General features: G+C 36.7%; 1 protein-coding gene across 1 annotated transcript in view; it reads left to right on the forward strand.

The window, feature by feature from the left end:
- tbx21 (T-box transcription factor 21) overlaps positions 1 to 18,893 on the forward strand; it is a 20,069-nt gene extending 1,176 nt beyond the window's left edge. Inside the window, exons 2-6 of the mRNA XM_048170153.1 lie at positions 10,028 to 10,182; positions 11,711 to 11,832; positions 12,018 to 12,176; positions 12,557 to 12,618; positions 16,615 to 18,893. Of these exons, the coding sequence (XP_048026110.1) occupies positions 10,028 to 10,182; positions 11,711 to 11,832; positions 12,018 to 12,176; positions 12,557 to 12,618; positions 16,615 to 17,410 (1,294 nt within the window). The 3' untranslated portion in view covers positions 17,411 to 18,893. The remainder of the gene's footprint in view (positions 1 to 10,027; positions 10,183 to 11,710; positions 11,833 to 12,017; positions 12,177 to 12,556; positions 12,619 to 16,614) is intronic.
- Positions 18,894 to 19,025: the final 132 nt, after the last annotated feature.

Here is a 19,025-nt window from a genome sequence, read left to right on the forward strand (position 1 = left end):
CAAAAGTAAACAAATACTGTTAGAAATTTCTCAAATTCTCCCGCTGTACCTATATTCACTTTGACACAATTTTTTTGAAACTGAAATTACGTTGTTTTTTGACACAATTCTGACGGGATCTTACGAGAACTGCTGATATTTTAGATAGCTATGTTTGTTTTTATTATTCAGAATAAGGATGACAATGTTCTCAAAGAATGTGAATATTGTGTAGTAATTATTACCAAATAACTAAATAAAAACGCTATCATTTGAAAATATTATAACTTAAATAAACTGGTGGTGGTCTCTAGAGAGCCTAGAGAGGGATGAAAGTGCTTGTGGGGACGTTTGACAGGTCAGCGAGCATTAATATCTAAACATGTCCCTGGTGATTATAATCTGCAGATGTTCAACACTTTCATTTCAGAGCTGCTTTCCAGACATACAATAAATACAGTCATTGCATGATATGGATGTAAAATTTTAACTAATAAAACTGTATAATTACTTCTAAGTAGGCCATTATGTCAGTTTGGTAACAATATTTATCACATAATCTTTCTAGCATATGTAAAATAATAATGCTGAAATCTGTTGCATTGACCTATAACATCTAAGCTGATCACACCTGCCAGCATAGAAAAATATTTCTGTTAAAATATATGAGATCTGACCGCATACAGACTAATAACAAGCAGAGGGGAAAAAATCGCTCACACTTAAAGTCCAAAGAGTTATTAAAAATATTTATTTCAGAGACAAAATAGTAACACTTAGAGGCTTATTTTTAAGCATGCAGGCCTATATAAAAAATTAATTTTACAAAATAATATACATTTTAAATGTGGCCTTGAAAGCAAGTCATCTAACCTTGAAATGAAGAGATGACAACATGTTTTTATCTTAATGTTTCAACATTTAAATGAATTTCATATATTACTTCTACAACAAATCTGCATTATCAATTAAAAAACTTGATGCCACAGTCATCACTCATAAATGTCTGTATTTTATTTTGTATTAAACTTATACGCACCATTTAATAACTATTCCTACATAAGCTAAATTTTCAAAACACAGATATGTATTTATTTTTCAATATTATTATTATTGTTAGTTTGGTAGCCATTACACAGATATGCGTGAATCTGTGTGTACGCTATAATTGTTTGTGAGTGTGTTAGTGTGTGAACGCACGCTTTTGTAACCTGTAACCTACAGGCAGGTGTTTTGAAATATTTTGCAAACCGTCTTTAGATCTATTGAATGCTTAGCGCATTCAGAATGAATACATTCAGAAAGAAAGAAAACATGATGAAATAGCGCATATATAATAATGGTATAAATTACAAAAGAATGTTACATAACATATATAATACTTCAAATCACCCTTGTATATGCGAGTAACGATTAAACAGGCTATTGTGAAAATCGAGTAGCTCGTATATTATTAAATCTTTCACGTAGGCTTGATTCATCATGACATTGATGATTCATTTTTTTGGTGCCTCTGAATCTTTACATTTCCTGCTCATCTAGTGAAGTTATCTTTTCTCATTCTAAATTGCATCAGTTTGAGTCCGTTTATATTTGCTGCAAATTATTATTATGTTCTGGTATATACAGTAGGCCTATCATGTGCATTATGGCTTATTTTATTGGTTCTCATTGCCAATGAGTGTCATAGCTCAGGTAATTCTGCCCAAGACAGGAAGTGGAAAAGTAAGGAGGAGGGGGGGGGGGGGGGGGGGGTGCATTTGGGGGGGTAAAGTTGGTTGAGCACCAGTGAGACTCTGATGGCCATACACATCAGTGGAGGTAGCTTTGAAGTGCAGGAAATGAAGGAAGGCACTTTCTTCCTCTCTCTCGCTCTCTTTCTCGCTTTTTCTTTGCTCTCTCTTCACTGGTCTGGTACCCTGTGAGCGCAGTGATGCACGTTTCCTCAGAAGTCGAGGTGCAGTCCGAGTCAGGGCTTTGAAATGCACCGTAAGGCCCACAGCTTGAGACGAGAGCAGAGGTCTTCGGCCCTTTTCAAGTCGAACTCTAAAACTGGCCCCTAACCTCACCCCTGCCACCAGGTTTCACAAACTTAAACAGGCATGGGGCCATCAGCTCTAAACATAGATTGGTGTAGGTGAGCGTTGTCTTGTTTTATGGTAGTCCGAGAGCCAAATAAGGCAACAAGAGTATGCCAAATGATACTAATAACTGGACTAAAAATCATGAAAATATTACCTCACAGAACATTAGTGGGAGGGATATGAAACTAGAAATGTTGTCAAAGATCCATTCCATAGCATGTTCAGTGGTTGATAAATACTAAAGTGAAAGATAAACATGACAGTGTCTTATTTCAAACGCATCTGCAACGCATGCCTCAAAAGAGGAACTAGGGTTTTTCGCTGGTGTTGAAAAAAAGTCATTATAAAAGTCAATATATAAAAGTATTAAAAGATATTCTGGCCTCAGGTGCTTGTATAGGAAATGTGAATGAGTAGGTTCTTCGTAGGTTTGGTGAAAACCAAACTCAGAGGAGTCATGGGTCTCTGCTTTATGTGTAAATAAAGCTGTCTTTCTGCTTCGGTGGATTCACATGTCTCATATTTAACACCCCAAAAAGCTTGAAATTTTCCAAGCATTTGTATAAGGCAGTGAAGTCTAAAATTGCGTAGTGAAACTCTTAGGAACTTTTTGAGGCTTTCTATACTATATATGGTATGATGAAATATATACTGCACAATGAGTACAAACCATACTGCACAGCAGACAGTTGCACATTAATAATCCGGCCTTCATTTGGATTAGGTAAGATAATAAAGATGGCGGTTATAAACGGTGGCTGCAAAAACTTAACAGGATCACCCAAAAATTTGAATTCTGTCATAATTTACTCATCATATGTCATTCCAAACCTGTATGACTTTCTGTCTTTCAGATGAAATGACTATGAAAGTCAATAGTCACCAAAGCTGTTTGGTTACCAACATTCGTCAAAATATTTTCTTTTGTATGCTGCAGAAGTAATTAAGTAAATGATGATAGAATTTTCATTTTTGGGTGAACTATCCTTTTAATAATGTATGATTTGCATTCTTTGCATTGTACAATGTAAACATGATTTTTCAAAGTTGTTAAAGGGTTAGTTCACCCAAAATGAAAATTATGTCATTAATTACTCACCCTCATGTCCTTCCACGCCTGTAAGACCTTCGTTCATCTTCGGAACACAAATTAAGATATTTTTTATAAAAACCAATCGCTCAGTGAGGCCTGCATTGACAGCAAGATAATTAACACTTTCAGATGCCCAGAAAGACATATTTAAAACAGTTCATGTGACTACAGCGGTTCAACCTTAATATTATAAAGCGAAGAGAATACTTTTTGTGCGCCAAAAAAAACGAAATAACGACTTTATTCAACAATATCTAGTGATGGGCGATTTCAAAACACCGCTTCTTGAAGCTTTGAAGCTTTATGAATCTTTTTTTTTTCCCGAATCAGTGGTTCAGATCACATATCAAACTGCCATGAAGCTTCAAAGCTTCATAAAGCAGTGTTTTGAAATCAGCCAGCACTAGATATTTTTGAAAAGTCGCTATTTTGGGTTTTTTGGTGCACAAAAAGTATTCTTGTCGCTTCATAACATTAAGGTTGAACCACTGTAGTCACATGAACTGTTTTAAATATGTCTTTAGTAGCTTTTTTGGCGTTTGAAAGAGTTCAATATCTTGCTGGCAACAGAGGCCTCACTGAGCCAACAGATATTAACAAAAATATTTTAATTTGTGTTCCGAAGATGAGCGAAGGTCTTACAGGTGTGGAACGACATTAGGGTGAGAAATCATTTTCATTTTTTGGTGAACTAAAGCTTTAATAATACAAAAATTATTTGGAGTATGTTTTACAAGTCTTTCATGTTTAATTCAATGTGTTAGTTGCCATTTCTTTGAAATTATTTGTGAAATTTACTAGCAATTTCTGAGTGAATCCTATATTTTTCAGTGTATAACAAAGCAAACAAGTAGCATCTGCAAACAGATGATGCTAGAACTAACTTCACTTTTCTGAGCCATTTTTTAATAACTAACAGATGTCAAGGTGATTTTAGTGGATGTAAAAAGTTCACAAATGCAGAGTAAACACAGATGTTCTACTAAGTTAAACAACCAAAAAGTGTTCAAATAATATTAATATAAAACCTGTCAAACTTCTTTTTGTATTTTGCTTGAAGAGTTTTGCTTGAAAAGTGTCACTTGGTTTAATATTTTATTATATAATGTAAATTAATTGAAAAAAGTCAGTTCAGTTCATATGCATTTTGATTTTTTTGGGTTGCACCTCCTCTTCTGTTGGTAGAACCCTCTTTTTAACATTTGTATTATATAATGTAAATAAATGTTGAAGTATGATACTAATACTTTTTTGGGGCCACTTTATAAAGAGTTACAATAAAAGCAACCCGTGCAATATCAATGCATCGGTTTTATTAAAATTCTTAAGGCCGTCCGGGCTCTGCAGAAAATGCAATCTCTCCTCCTCCGCCATTCAAGGTCTTTCTGTCTGTAGCCTTTGAGCTATCTTTCTTTCTTTTTTTTTCAACTAACAATAACTTCCTGTTCAGCTGTATATGGTAGCATGGAGTATGCAGTCTTGCTGCAAAAAGCCAGACCTCAGAAGCAGCAAACTTGTTGAATAGTCACCGCTCACTACAGAACCGATTGATCGCTGTGTACAGGATTCCAGCAGAATCCCATCAAGCAGCTCTGACAGAAACAAATGAGTTGTGACAGAAGCACATCAGAAGATCACTGTCAACATCAAAGGAATCGGCTGTACATGTAACTGTGGTTGCCGGCTGCTCCATTTCCAGCCACTGTTTTTCAGCAGCCGTGCTACAAACTCATCACTACAGCAATGACAATTCTCCAACATCAGCAAATATATTGTGGTTTTTGAATGTAACCACATTCGCACAAAAGCTTACAATAACCACGTAAACATTCTTTGCTTACTGTATGTCAATCTGCTTGTGTCATGTTTGATATTTTAACTTTACGTTTTAAAAAAAAAAGGCTAGAAGCCACAAACTGGCATGTTTTCAGATGATCAAGACTACAAGGATGACGCAAACTAGACCTGAGCTCCTGTCCTGGCAAATCAGTGACAGGCTCAGGGAGAAAGCCCCCTCACCAGTCTATATCCAGACAGCTTTTTGTATTTTTGATGGTCCCTTCCTGTCTTTTTTACTCTGCAGTGTTGCATTGATCACACCAAGCACTTCTTGTGCTAAGGGGAAACACATATATGTATGGAAAACTGTATCTTCCTAGAGTCCTAGACAGCAGAGGAGGCATTTCTGTTTGGCAACCACCTACTGCCGTGTTCATGGCTCCATCACTGAGTCAAGGAGTGGCAGATAAGTTTCCAAAGGTTAACCTCTAACTTTTTTGTCGTAAACCTTAAACTCCTACTCATGCAAAAGATTCCTCTCAGTGGTGAACCCACTGGTTTCCCCCTCTCCAGGTACTGATTTCTTATAAATGTCTCATTTTAAAAAAGTATGACAATTTCTGAGGCTCAGTCAGACGAGGAAAGTGGCTGCCACATTCAGTATAGTTATAACTCAGAACGAAGAGGCAGTGCACAAGCGTTGAATGATACAGAGACGATTCTGGTTTCTGTTTTCACTTATATTGACAACTGATGTGGAAGAAGAAACCCTTCACCTGCTCGGCCTCTTCACCACCACAAGGCCCCACAATGCCAGGGCTCCATCTGAGAATGATGATTGATTACAGCTGCCCGTGGGTGGGCAGTCCATCCGCCTGTGTTATGCCGCCCTGGAGCAAACGCTGATCCTCGACATCAGGCGTCCTTTGCCCTTCTTGAAAAGAGAAACTTATTTCAATTAGAAATTCTGTCTTTCGAAACAAACCGGTGCTTCTTTATTTCTTTCCACTCACTGAAGCGAGTAACTTCTTGGAAACACAAAATGAAATATTTAGTAGAATGTGCAAGCTGCACTTTTGCATAAAAAAGTAGACAGTGACTATAAACCGTTGAACTCCAAAAAGTACAGACAACGTAACATTGTACTATAATGCAGAGAAACTTTTCACACATTTGTACATACACAACAAGTCGTTTTGTTTCTTATTCAGAATTACAGTACAATAATGTTCAAAAGTTTGGGGTCAGTAAGATTAAAAAATAATAATAATAATAATAATAATAATAATAATTCTCTAATGCTCACCAAGGCCAGGTTTACTATAAAACAAAACATAACATAAAATATGAAGTATAATAAAACAGTAAAATTGTGAAATATTATTACAATTTAAAGTACTTTTTTATATTAATATGATGGCAGCCATTACTCCAGTCTTCAGTGTCACATGATCATTTATATATAATACTAATATGCTGATTTGGTGCTTAAGAAATTTCTTATTATCAATGTTGAAACCAGTTTGCTGCTTAATATTTTTGTTGAAACCATTTCTCAGTTTTCTTTGATGAATGGAAAGTTCCAAAGAACAGCATTTATTTAAAATATTATTTTTTGTATCAATGTAAAAGTCTTTACTTTCACTTTTAATACAACCTTGCTATATAAAAGCATTGATTTCTTAAAAAAAAAATCTGACCGAGCCTAAACTTTTGAATGGTAGTGTACACGTACATGTCATGTTACTAATGTTAAAAAGTATTTCAAAAATGTTTCCTTAGAATTAGCTTACAATTTCCACAAATGTGTCCAAAAAACAATTCTATATCCATGTACAAAGTCAAATTTCTATATAAAGCAGAACTAATTCCAATGATCTGACCCCCATATGCTCTTCCCGATGGGAAAAAAAGGTTTACGGTTTCACATAGCGTGCTCAAAGGCACAGAAGACAGAATAGAGAGTGAGAGATTTTTATAAACATACTCATAACCTAAATCCATTCTGAGCCATATACAAATAATTTGGTGTGTATCCAGTTCACGGAATTGATATGATACAGACACAGATACGAGCAGACAACTGCACTTGAGTGTCACCTGACAGAAGCATCCGGCTGAGGGGAAACATACAAGCATGAGCAGTAGCCCGCAACTGTTGAATCTATTGAATGAGAGGCAGCCATGTGGCATAGACGTCATCTCTGGAGTGTATTAGTGAGACCGAAAGCGTCATAGTATTGAGTGAGGTTGAATAGCTGATGTCAAATGTTTGTAGTGCCAAGGTGAAAAGGCACAGAAACATGGCTGTAGAATATTAAATACTGGGTCTTCTGCAGGAAGTGTGTGCCTGAGTAACGTCTTTAGAAACTTCATAACTGCACTGCCATGGGACACACTGACCTCCCAGTTACCTCCTCTCCATCACTGCACCGTGATCAAAATCTGTCTTGCAAGGAAAACTACAGCAATCAAGCAGATGCATCTCCCAACATGTTTTATTAATAGTCATATTAAAGATTCACATAAAGCCTGCTCCCAGTTGCCTCTCTATCGCAATGAATGTGCCCACAGAACTATTGCTTACCACCAAATGCTCACCCTCATATAGAGATATTAATGATTTCATCATTTATTGTGTCAGTCGATTTTTGATGTTTAACTTAAACCATTTCTGCACATATTTACATTACATTTGCCATCATCTAGCATGACCTTAGCATAAAGGACAGTGTAAGATTACGGTTTAAATATAATCCTTTTTAAGAACACTGTTTCTTAAAGAGCATTGTCTCAAAACGCAGTTTGTTGTCTCAAACTGCGTTTTGTGGAAGAACATGGTTTTGGTCGTGATTCGGCTCTGAGTGACTGTGCGGATGAATATGGTTATCCTACTGCTCATAAAACATTCAATACTAGGCTTAAGAGATATAACCAGTTTAGATGGAAAGGACCTCAAGCTGACTAGCTGAAGACATTACTGTAGCTTTACCCATTAACAGACACAAATACATTCCAGTACAGCGCTACAACAGCCCATAATGAAATGACGCTTCACAATAGATAATGCTTAACAACTCTGTTAAAGAGCTACATATGGCAATTTATTTGTTCAATAAAATACCATAGTCACATGTTGAGTAATAAAAGTAGCATTTCTACATTGCTTTTACAACTTTTCAAATCCATCAATTCTCGCCATCTCTTAAAAAGGCAAGCCAATGTTGATTCTTGTTTTATTACGAACTCTGTCGCATTTTCTCTTTGCCAGCAGACTCTTCTCTGTTCGCTGTTTGCTTAAAACGGGTGATTTCACGGAAGTTCGGGATTTAGGATGCTCCAGTCAACCTTTCTCACTCATTGAGACAACTAACCTATGCCACTCCCACACCATACATGCATCAAAGTAGCCATAGCAACTTTTCTTTATTTACAGATATGACGAGACGCGCACAGACGAGTGACGTAGGCAATTTCCCGTGAAAACCATCCCGATAGGTCTAAAATATAAACACTTATCCACCTTTTTCCTAGACTGGGTAAACCCAGCCTGATCTGCCGGCGATTTGATTTCGCCCGGCAACTCAGTCTGGAAACCCGTACATTCATTTCTACTGCTTCTGTTACAGTTTTGCGGGAACCAATCACAGACTGGCTTATCCACCTTGCTCGCTATTGGCGGGTATAACACGATGACGATAGAGAAGCGATGGCAAGCACGACCGTCAATCCAATTCCTTTTAACCTCTCGACGATGCTGAATGACTTCTTTAGTTTAGCAAACAAATCGCTCGAGTGGGTGTAAATACCACTCACTTTCATGTTTTTTTTTGTTTTTTTTTTTGCACAACCTGCAAAAATTGCTCGATGCCATTGCTGCTTCTGCAAACCGCTGATCAATGCTACAAACCAATACAAACTAAACCTGTCTGGAGTTTTTGCGTCGCTCTGCAAAGTACGTCACCCGGATCGTTGATCTGATTGGTTGAATTGCGTGAATAATGCTCGTTGATCACGCCTCTTGTGCAGTAGAAAATAAATACAGACTCCCCAGACCAATGTTCAATTTTAAATTGAGCTTGGTCTGGTGATAGCCAGACAACCTTTTTCCTATATGCCCCATAACACTTTGCACAAATAATGGAAGTAACTTCCATTAAACTGTAAATAATCAGCAAAAGGGTCGCTCTATGAGCGCAATAATAAGCATTTTCAAAAACTGTGTGTTCATTAACTACAACACTGAGTAATAATATTTCAAAGTGATTTCCATCATTCTGACAGACAATGAATAGCCTATAGTGTTTACCTGCTTTAGAAACATTCCAGTAAACACTGCAAATAGGGATTAGAAATGAACAGAGGAGACAATCATTTTTTACAGCATCATGTGAAAACAAACCTGGAAAGAGAGGTGAGGATTTGGGGAGAAAAAAATTCTTGTTATTCTACGTAACATTAAATATTAAGTGATATGTTAATCTCTAAAGAGAACATGAAAATTTTACAGCTCATTCAGTCAAACTGACACATACGGATAATTTGTAGCGCAACCTTATTATTTGAAATGATTTGTTTCAGTCATTTTGAGTGGAACTTCCCCAAACCTTAAGTGCCTCACATAATCTAAAACCAAGTAGGCCCCTTAAGAAAAAGCTGGATAATAGGCTTACCATAGTGAATCAGGGAAAGACAAAAACACGTTTTGGAAGAAGGAATGGTGATGTATTAACTCATTTTTTATATTTTGTTTATTTTGAGCCCCAAAAAAAAGTTACATAGTGTACCTGTAAAAAAAAAAATAGTTTAAAAAAATCCCAACATTAATTTGATATTGAATAAAACTATTAAAGTTATTTATATAGTTATATTTTAGTTTATATTTATGTAAATTTAGTTTAAACAAAATCTAAAATCTAAAATATATATAATAGAATTATAACACAAATTTTTTGTCAGCTTATCACTATCGACCATAATTTTTAATATCATTGCATCTCTAATTACCAGTGATGTCAGTGATCTCACATAACCACAGCATTAATTAATTCTTTTATGATCTCACTGTGTTTTCTAATCTGTCTGTCAACAGGAGGATGTTCCCTTTCCTCAGCTTTAACATCAGCGCATTGGACCCCTCGGCTCATTATAACATATATGTGGACGTGGTTCTTGCTGACCAGCATCACTGGAGGTACCAAGGAGGTAAATGGGTCCAGTGTGGCAAGGCAGAAGGCAACATGCCAGGTATCTAATAGTAATAATACTGCTTTTTTTCTGACCACTATCTACATTTAAATCCTACAAACAAGATAAATGTCTTTATCTGAATTGTGGTTTCACGGTGTGAGTGTTTTCTGAGCAGTGGAGAAAACTTCACTTACTCAGAGCTCTGTCTTTTTGTGGCTAGAAATGCATGAGTGTTTCTGATACCACTGTATGCCACAATCAGAGGAACCTAAGCGTGTGGCCCACCACAACAGCTCTGCACTGCAACTGCTGTTCAAGCGAGATCGCATGGTAGTGCAGCTGTAAAACATTGACATTGCACTCTTAATTGGCTAATTACAATCAGTTTACAAAGTACAACATTTTTTGTTGGAAATATTCATACTTGTGTCTTTCTTTTTTACTTAAATTCCTTACCTATCCTTTCCTAAATATTTCTCAAAATTTAAGCATCCAGTTTTTTAACATTTGTGTGAACATTCTACATTTTGGAACATTACTTTTGAATGTTTTCTGAATGTTATGAAACAAATAATGTTTTTTGTTTTGTTTTGTTTTTTAAAAAAGAAATGTTTCAGAATATGCTCCATGAACAATCTATAATGTTTATGTATAAATAAATAATGTTTAATGTTTTGAAAACATTATTAAAGATCAGATAACTCTGATCGAATGTTCTATTAATGATAGTGCAAGAATGTTTGCTCATAACTTTGAGAGAACTTTGCCAGATTGTTAGCTAAAATTTGTATTATTAGATTTATTAACTTTATAATTATATATTCAGCTATATACTGCTATACACTGTCTGTATATATATATATATATATATACACTGTATATTTTAAATATTTTATATTTATTTTTTATTAACTTTATAATGGTATACTCAGCGCTATAATTTTATATATATATATATATATATATATATATATATATATATATATATATATATATATATATATATATATATATATATATATAAAATTATAGCGCTGAGTATACCATTATAAAGTTAATAAAAAATATATATAAAATATTTTAATACAAAATAAATAAGTAATATATAAACAATAAACAAAATTATACACTGCCATACTACCATTCAAAATTCTGGGGTAATCAAGAATTTTTTAAGAAATTAATATTTTTATATAATAGGTAATATATTAGAATGATTCCTGAAGGATCATGTGACACTGAAGACTGGAGTAATGATGCTGAAAATTCAGCTTTTCATAACAGATATAAATTTAATTTTAAAATATATTAAAATACAAAATAGTTATTTTAAATTGTGATGATATTTCACAATATTACTGTTTTACTGTATTTTGTTATCAAAAAAATGCAGCCTTGGTGAGCATAAAAGACTTTTTTCAAAAACATTAAAATACTTACTGACCCCAAACATTTGAATGGTACAAGGTATATCAATAAAATACTGTCATTGACAGTAAAATATGGTTTAAATACATGAATATTTAAACTGCATTCATTATATAAATATTTGTTTATGTGTTTTGTTTTGCTTTTTTTTTTACAGGAAACAGAATGTATATGCACCCAGACTCTCCCAACACTGGGAATCACTGGATGAGACAGGAAGTTTCCTTTGGCAAACTGAAACTTACCAATAACAAAGGCAGCTCTAACAATGTAGGACAGGTAATATAATAAACCTTCATTTAAGCAGTCTTACTACACCATACCCACACCTGAGTCATCTATGTCGACACTGGATGTAGTCAAACAGAGAGTACGTTTACCATTCGGGTTGAATATATCACCCTTCTGCAACAACATAACATATCTGCACTATTTCTCTGACTGTTGCATTCCTTGGAATACAGATGATAGTGCTACAGTCGCTCCATAAATACCAACCACGTCTTCACATCGTGGAGGTGAAGGAGGATGGAACGGAGGATCCCTTCCTGACCTCTAAAACTCAGACGTTTGTCTTCCCCGAGACCCAGTTCATTGCTGTCACTGCCTACCAGAATGCAGATGTAAGTTGCATCATCTGAACGCATCATGCTGTGGGTTATTTTCTTATTAATCAGATTGCAACTGCCACATAACCACTGCTTCCAGCAAACAATCAGACATGACATCACAGTGTGGGACGACTCAGACGAGAGAGTTGTGTTATGTCTGCACATCGAGTCTGTGATGTTGGTAAAGGGTTGTGTGTGCTGGAGATGTTAACTGCGGCTGTAGGAAAGAGTATGAGTGTAATTCATGAATTATTTCGTCACAGCAGTGATCTATCAGTCTCCCTGACTGTGTTTCCTGTGCCCATGTGGCTTTACTTTTACCCTCTCTCTCTCTCTCTCTCTCTCTCTCTCTCTCTGCCCTTTCTCCAACCCCTTCCCCTGCCATTTCACAGATCACTCAGCTGAAAATAGATCATAACCCGTTTGCTAAAGGTTTCCGGGACAATTATGACACGTAAGTAAGCCTGGACTAAATTAAATACAGAAAAATTGGTCTCTGTGGAACTATCTGTCTGTCTCTCTGTCTGTTTTCAAAATGACAATTATATGAATTTCTTTGAATTTCAAATCTCTTTAATTCCTCTTCCTTACATTCAAATCTTGTTTGCTACCTCAATTTAAATTCAGGAACCGAATTAGAATTTAAAAGGGATTCTCAATTCAATTGATGCTAAAACAGTATTAAAGGGTTAGTTCACCCAAAAAGGAAAATTGTCATTAATTACTCACCCTCATGTCGTTCCAAACCAGTAAGACCTTTGTTCATCTTCAGAGCACAAATTAAGATATTTTTGATGAAATCCGAGAGGAATAGGGGAAAGTGGGGTGAGTTGTGCCAGTTTTTACTCAAAGTGACTTTAAAGTGAGGCCATGGCAGTAATGCCTTCAACTTAAGAATGTACATATATTTCAGGATGTGGTGAATCCCTGAGAACAATAAATTTTGATCTGAAATAAATTGTTTCAGAAATATAGCTTTTGGGAAAAAAGTGGTCTTGTGGCACAATTTGCCCCTGGTGCGGGGTAAGTTGTGCCTTTGGGGAGAATACGTTGGGGTAAATTGTGCCAGTCATTTCTAAAGTAAAACAGAACATTTTAATGTTTTGAACTGTAATGCTATATGAAAGCAAGACAAATTCAATACAAAATTACTCATTTAAGGTTTATTTAGATATTGTTACCCTATTAAACTGTTTGAAAAAGTCATATTTTGTAGTTTTTGGGAAAACACAAAAACTTAAATACACAATATATGATATCTGTGAATCATTTCAGGCAAAAGGGCCTTGGCAATAGATGCAATAGATAGATATAAGTATACACCGCGTTCCAAATTATTATGCAAGTGACATATCAGTAAGATTTCAGTAGAATAAATATTCAGATTTTAGTTTTCTAAGAAAATGTTTGTTTGTTTATCCATGTCTTTTTAGATAACTGGTATCAATCTCAGACAAAATAATTTGCCAGGTCAATGGAAACCCTACTTAGATGTTGTTCCACATTATTAAGCAAGTCTCAGTTCTCATGCAATATGGGGAGGAAGAAAGATCTTTCTGAAGATGAAAATACCTGTTTGCTGCTCAACACTGGCTTTTTTTTTTATAGCTGCCCTTTTAATACAATTAATTTTTTTGACAGGAACTTTCATGAATAAGCCTTTATCTGACCGAGTTCTGCTGGGCTCTAAATCACTCACAAATCTTATGATAATTTGATCATCTCCATTCAGTTATCACACAATATTAGTTGTTTTCATGCCTTCTGCACAACATTGCACCATTTCATGCTTTTCATCTTCAGAAAGTGTGTTTTATAAGTGTGTGGCATGATGGGTTTTGGTCTAAAATCAAGAATGTCGCATAGTTTAACTGCTAAAATGTAAGAGTACAATGTACAATTAAAATTAATAATATGTTGAAAATAATCATAAGTGGGGGTCACTGGCACAACTTAACCCAGGCCCTTTGGCACAAATCACCCCGGACCCACAAGTTTGAAAAGCTAGCATGATCCAGCAGTTAAGGGCTAACATCATGCTAACTGTATAGACTCATTGTGTACCCTGATAAAGCACGAAAACATGTGTGAAATGTTTTCAAACTTGTCTATAATTGTTCAGACACTACAATTAAAAAACCTTGATCATAGAAATTTTACTTTGAAGGGAACTAAACCGTTTTTTGAGCTAAAATGTGCTTTCCTCTCATGCCATGTGTATCTCTTATTTCGAGAATGAGTAAAATGGATGGCTTTTCAAAATGATGTGGTCACATGACCAATTTCTTCTATGGTTTTCCAGAAACAATGGGTGGAACTACTTACCCCCTGGCACAAATCACCCCACTCTCCCCTATGACTCATCCATAGACAACAATTTAATTAGCACTTTCAAGGCCCAGAAAGGTGCTAAAGACATTGTTAAAATAGTCCACGATATCGTGATGTGCACATCCGCGATAGTCACATTACAGGACGTAAGATGTCAAGTATAGGGATCGTCAATCCACATCCATTCTCAGATTAATTGCAAAGTTTAACCATCATAGAGCGAAAGTTCATCATTTGCATGTGTTTTAGGTCCTGTCGATTGTGCGTGCACAGAGCTGCGCAGACGCATGCAAAACACCGAATTCCATTCACTTCCACCTTTATTTGTGCTGGAACGGACACATACATGCAAAATTATGTCAAAATGTCCATCTTTGCAAGTATCCTTGTAAACAAAGTAGGTAACGCAAACAAAGAAAACGGATGTGTATCATTATATTGGATCCATGCATTCAGTTTTAAAGTGAAAGCAGGCTAATATTCTTGCTGCTTTTTGTGTCATTAATGTTAATGAAACAACAAAATACAAAGAGAAAATCACTTTTGCAGCTTTAACCAGAGGTGTAAAGTATTTGAGTAAATGTAATTAGTTACTGTACTTAAGTATCTTTTTGGCTACTTTGTAGTTGTTCTGAGTATCAAAGATATTGGCAACTTTTACTCTCTACTTGACTACATTTTTGAGCAAGTAAATGTACTTTTTACTCCAATACATTTGTGATAAGTAATGCAATTACAAATTACATTTTTCATGGCATCTAACTTTTTCTGCAGCAGTTTATTTCTGCTATAAAGAAGCGATATCGCCATCTAAGGGCATTGAAGGTACTATATCTTGTGCATTTTTCCTTTACTCACCCAAAACTTGTCAACAAGGATACTTTACGTGAATGTGAGTGCATTAGCAGGTAGTTGCTGATTGCATGTGTTTTATTTATTAGATGACTGCAGCTGGTGATGAAGCTCAAACCAGCACATACAGTAGACTATGACTATTTAATTTTACTTAACATTGTTTTATTTATCCACTATATTGACAAGACCTTTTTGAAGTATATTGGTTTACTTATGGCCTTTTTGTGCACTTGAGCTTAACTGAGACTTGAGAGTTTGAAGACGTTTAAAAGGTTGTTGTGTCGACCTTGATTTATTGCAATATTGAGGTATTCAGTTTTATTTTGATTTTAGAAAATACACTTGATTTCTCATCTTACAAATCAATTGTTTCTTATTTTCACCGGCATGTCTCTCAGGTGTTGAGGACTAGTGGATCTCTGAGCCTACATTCAATATGAGTAAAATACTTAAGTACTGTTAAAATCAGACTTTTACTCAAGTCGTATTGGAATTGATTACTTGTAGTGGAGTCATTTTCGATGTAAGGTATCAGTACTTTTACACAAGCATGGTTTTCAGGTACTCTTTACACCTCTAGCTTTAACACAGATTAATTATATTCAATTTATACAGTGAAGACTTTACAGTGTTATTTTATATTTGATTATTCATTTTCTGTAGCTGAATACTGACCTTAAAAACATAAAGCACTGTTTATTTAATTTAAATCACCCCAATCATTCTAGAATTATTAATTCTTTCCAAATAGAGCTATTCAAGTAATCTGGTGAATTTATTTCATATCGCAATATATATCGCAGAAAACCAAAATAGCAGTGAAACCACAAAATATCACAATGTCAGTTTTTTCTAATACTGTGCAGCCCTAGTCAACAGCATAGGAGAATAAATTGTTGAATAAAGTCATTTTTTTGCACAAAAAGTATTCTCGTCGCTTCATAAAATTAAGGTTGAACCACTGTGGTCACATGGACTACTTTATCGATGTCTTTAGTACCTTTCTGGGCCTTGAAAGTGCTAATTAAATTGTTGTCTTGTCTATGGAAGGGTCAGAGAACTCTCGAATTTCATCAAAAATATCTTAATTTGTGTTCCGAAGATGAACGAAGGTCTTACAGGTTTGGAACGACATGAGGGTGTTGTGCTTAAAGACAGAATTTTCATTTTTGAGTAAACTAACCCTTTAACATTAATAGATTAACATTTCAGAAGGCATTTTGTCTGTTGAAGTTGACCTTTGACCCTCTCTTTTCTTATGTAGGCTGTACGCACCTCCTGACTCGGATCGCCTCACGCCTTCCCCAACCGAGAGCCAGCAGCTCCTTCCAGGCGGTTGTTACCCTCACCAGCCGTACCTATCTGACCAGTACATGAGTCCCCTGTCTCAGAGTCGTTTCTACAGCCGCGAGCCTGTCAGCATGACTCAGCAGTGCCCCAAAGACCCCACCGCCAGCCCTCACAGCCGCTGGTACCTGCCCAGCCAGCAGGGGGTGCCGCCGAACCGCCTCGACTTCAATGGGTACGAGAGTGAATACCCTTCGAACAGCCTCTACAAGCCCTTTCCGCTACAGTCGTCCCCCCACCACCCGCTGAGCTACTACCCCGAAAGCCCCTTTGCCTCCGGGCCGGTGTCCGCTGCCAACCCAGGGCCGTGGGGCTCAGGACGGCCCTCGACGCAGTACCTTAATCACCCACACCACAGTAAACCCGGGTCTAGTCTCAGCTGGTTCCGAACCGTCTCATCCCCAGCTTCGTCATCTTCCCCCTCAGCGGCGAACTCTCGCTTCCATCCCTCCCCGTCGCTCCTTGAGCCCCAGCGCCAGTCACTGCTTCAAGAGAAGTCCAAAGAGTCCGGGGAGGACGCCTGGATGGAAGCACCCTCGGTTAAATCGGTGGACTCTGCCGACTCAGGCTTGTTCGAGGGAGGTGAGAGCAAGAAGAGGCGAGTGTCGCCTTATACGTCCAGCACGGAAAATTCCCCTCCCAACCGCAGTGCAGAGGCTTGCGAAAAGGACAATTGCAGTGATGCAGGCTACTACGGCTTCTACACCCACTGAAGACCAGCAAGAAGACTGTGCTCTTACTGTCTTCCACCCACCGTCTGTCTGCATGACCCGAGACACAGGGATCAAGCTCTCTGTGATAGTAGCTACAGTGCCAGGTGTTAGATGGCCCCTCTGTGCTTTGTGTTCCCTGTGTTAGATGTTTGGGGGTCATGTGGAGGTGTTCTGAAGGTCACCGTCAAACAAAAGATGAAGACGATGTGACTGCACCGAGACACTGGCCTGGAGACACACAGACAGACAGACCTGTGTGACTTTAGCAGCTGAAGATTTCACAGCACACCTGCTGACACTCCCCCAAAGGAACTGTCTATGTCCCCCTCATCAGCCACAGACATAAAAAACACCAAACAAAAAACCACGCGCCACAAGCACACTTGAACAAACAATCAAATCGTTCTCATCGCATTCTCGTCTGTCTTTAAAAACGTGGACTTAAAGGGATGGTTCACAGTCTGTCATCATTTACTCGCCCTCGTGTTTTTCCAAACTCGTACGACTTTCTTTTTTCTGTGTAACAGAAAGACATTTTAAAGAAATTACAACAAAGTACTTTCAAGGATGCAAAGGCACCATAAAAGTGCAAATTTGGATGAGAAACAGACATGAAATGTAAGTATTCGCAATTCGGACAAGGCTTGTTCTTTCACGAACGCACCAAAAGAGAGTTGAAGCAGATGAATAATGACTTAAATTTCAGTCTGTTTCTCATCCAAAGCTGTCCCTGACAGAAACATAGTGTCGGCCCAGATCTGGCCCACATATACCAGAGGTGGGCCAGATCTGCCCCACATGTTGCTGTCTGGGATCGTATGGCTGCAGAAAATTTTGGTATTTTGTGCAGAAACCCTTTAATTTGTCTCTAAATGACATGGATTTGACTCACTCAAGATGTGATGCTTTGGACCTTTAAGCATGTGCTGATCTTCAAAATGGCTTCAGCAATAGTTGCTGTAACATAGCCGTTTTTTCAGATTGTTAAAAAAAACTTTTTCTGTACGATAATACAATGTTGTCTCATTGTAAACAACATACATTTTCATATTAAACAGATTTATTTAAACAGGCTAATGTTGCATGCACTTGTGTGCTGCATAACAATTTAGCACAATGAGTTAATACATTGTGCATTCAAATGTGAGCCTTACAGTACAACATTTGTGTGTCCAGTCAATCCCAAAATGCACCCCTACAGGGAGCACAATCAATAAGCACATTAAACCCTAGGCCACTCAGACAACACATGCTGGAAATAAAAGAGCCACAATGTCTAACAGACCATGGCTCTATACACCAGCTGGGATTCCATCTTTTAATAGACAGACATAACATGGTTGATAGACGAGTTCCTACTAAAATATTAAGCAGCACAACCGTTTTCAACGTTGATAATAATGAGAAATGTTTCTCACGTGCCAAATCAGCATATTAGAATTAGAAAGGATGACACTGAAGACTGGAGTAACAGCTGCTGAAAATGAAAAACAAAATGGCTGGTTTTACTACATTTGTGATCAAATAAATGCAGTCTTTGTAAGCAAAAAAATAAAAATCTTATATAAAATAATGTATAATTTTTTTTTATTTACAAAAACTGCAGTTTCAGATA

This window comes from Megalobrama amblycephala, linkage group LG20 (assembly GCF_018812025.1).
Source record: "Megalobrama amblycephala isolate DHTTF-2021 linkage group LG20, ASM1881202v1, whole genome shotgun sequence".
Lineage (NCBI taxonomy): Eukaryota > Metazoa > Chordata > Actinopteri > Cypriniformes > Xenocyprididae > Megalobrama > Megalobrama amblycephala.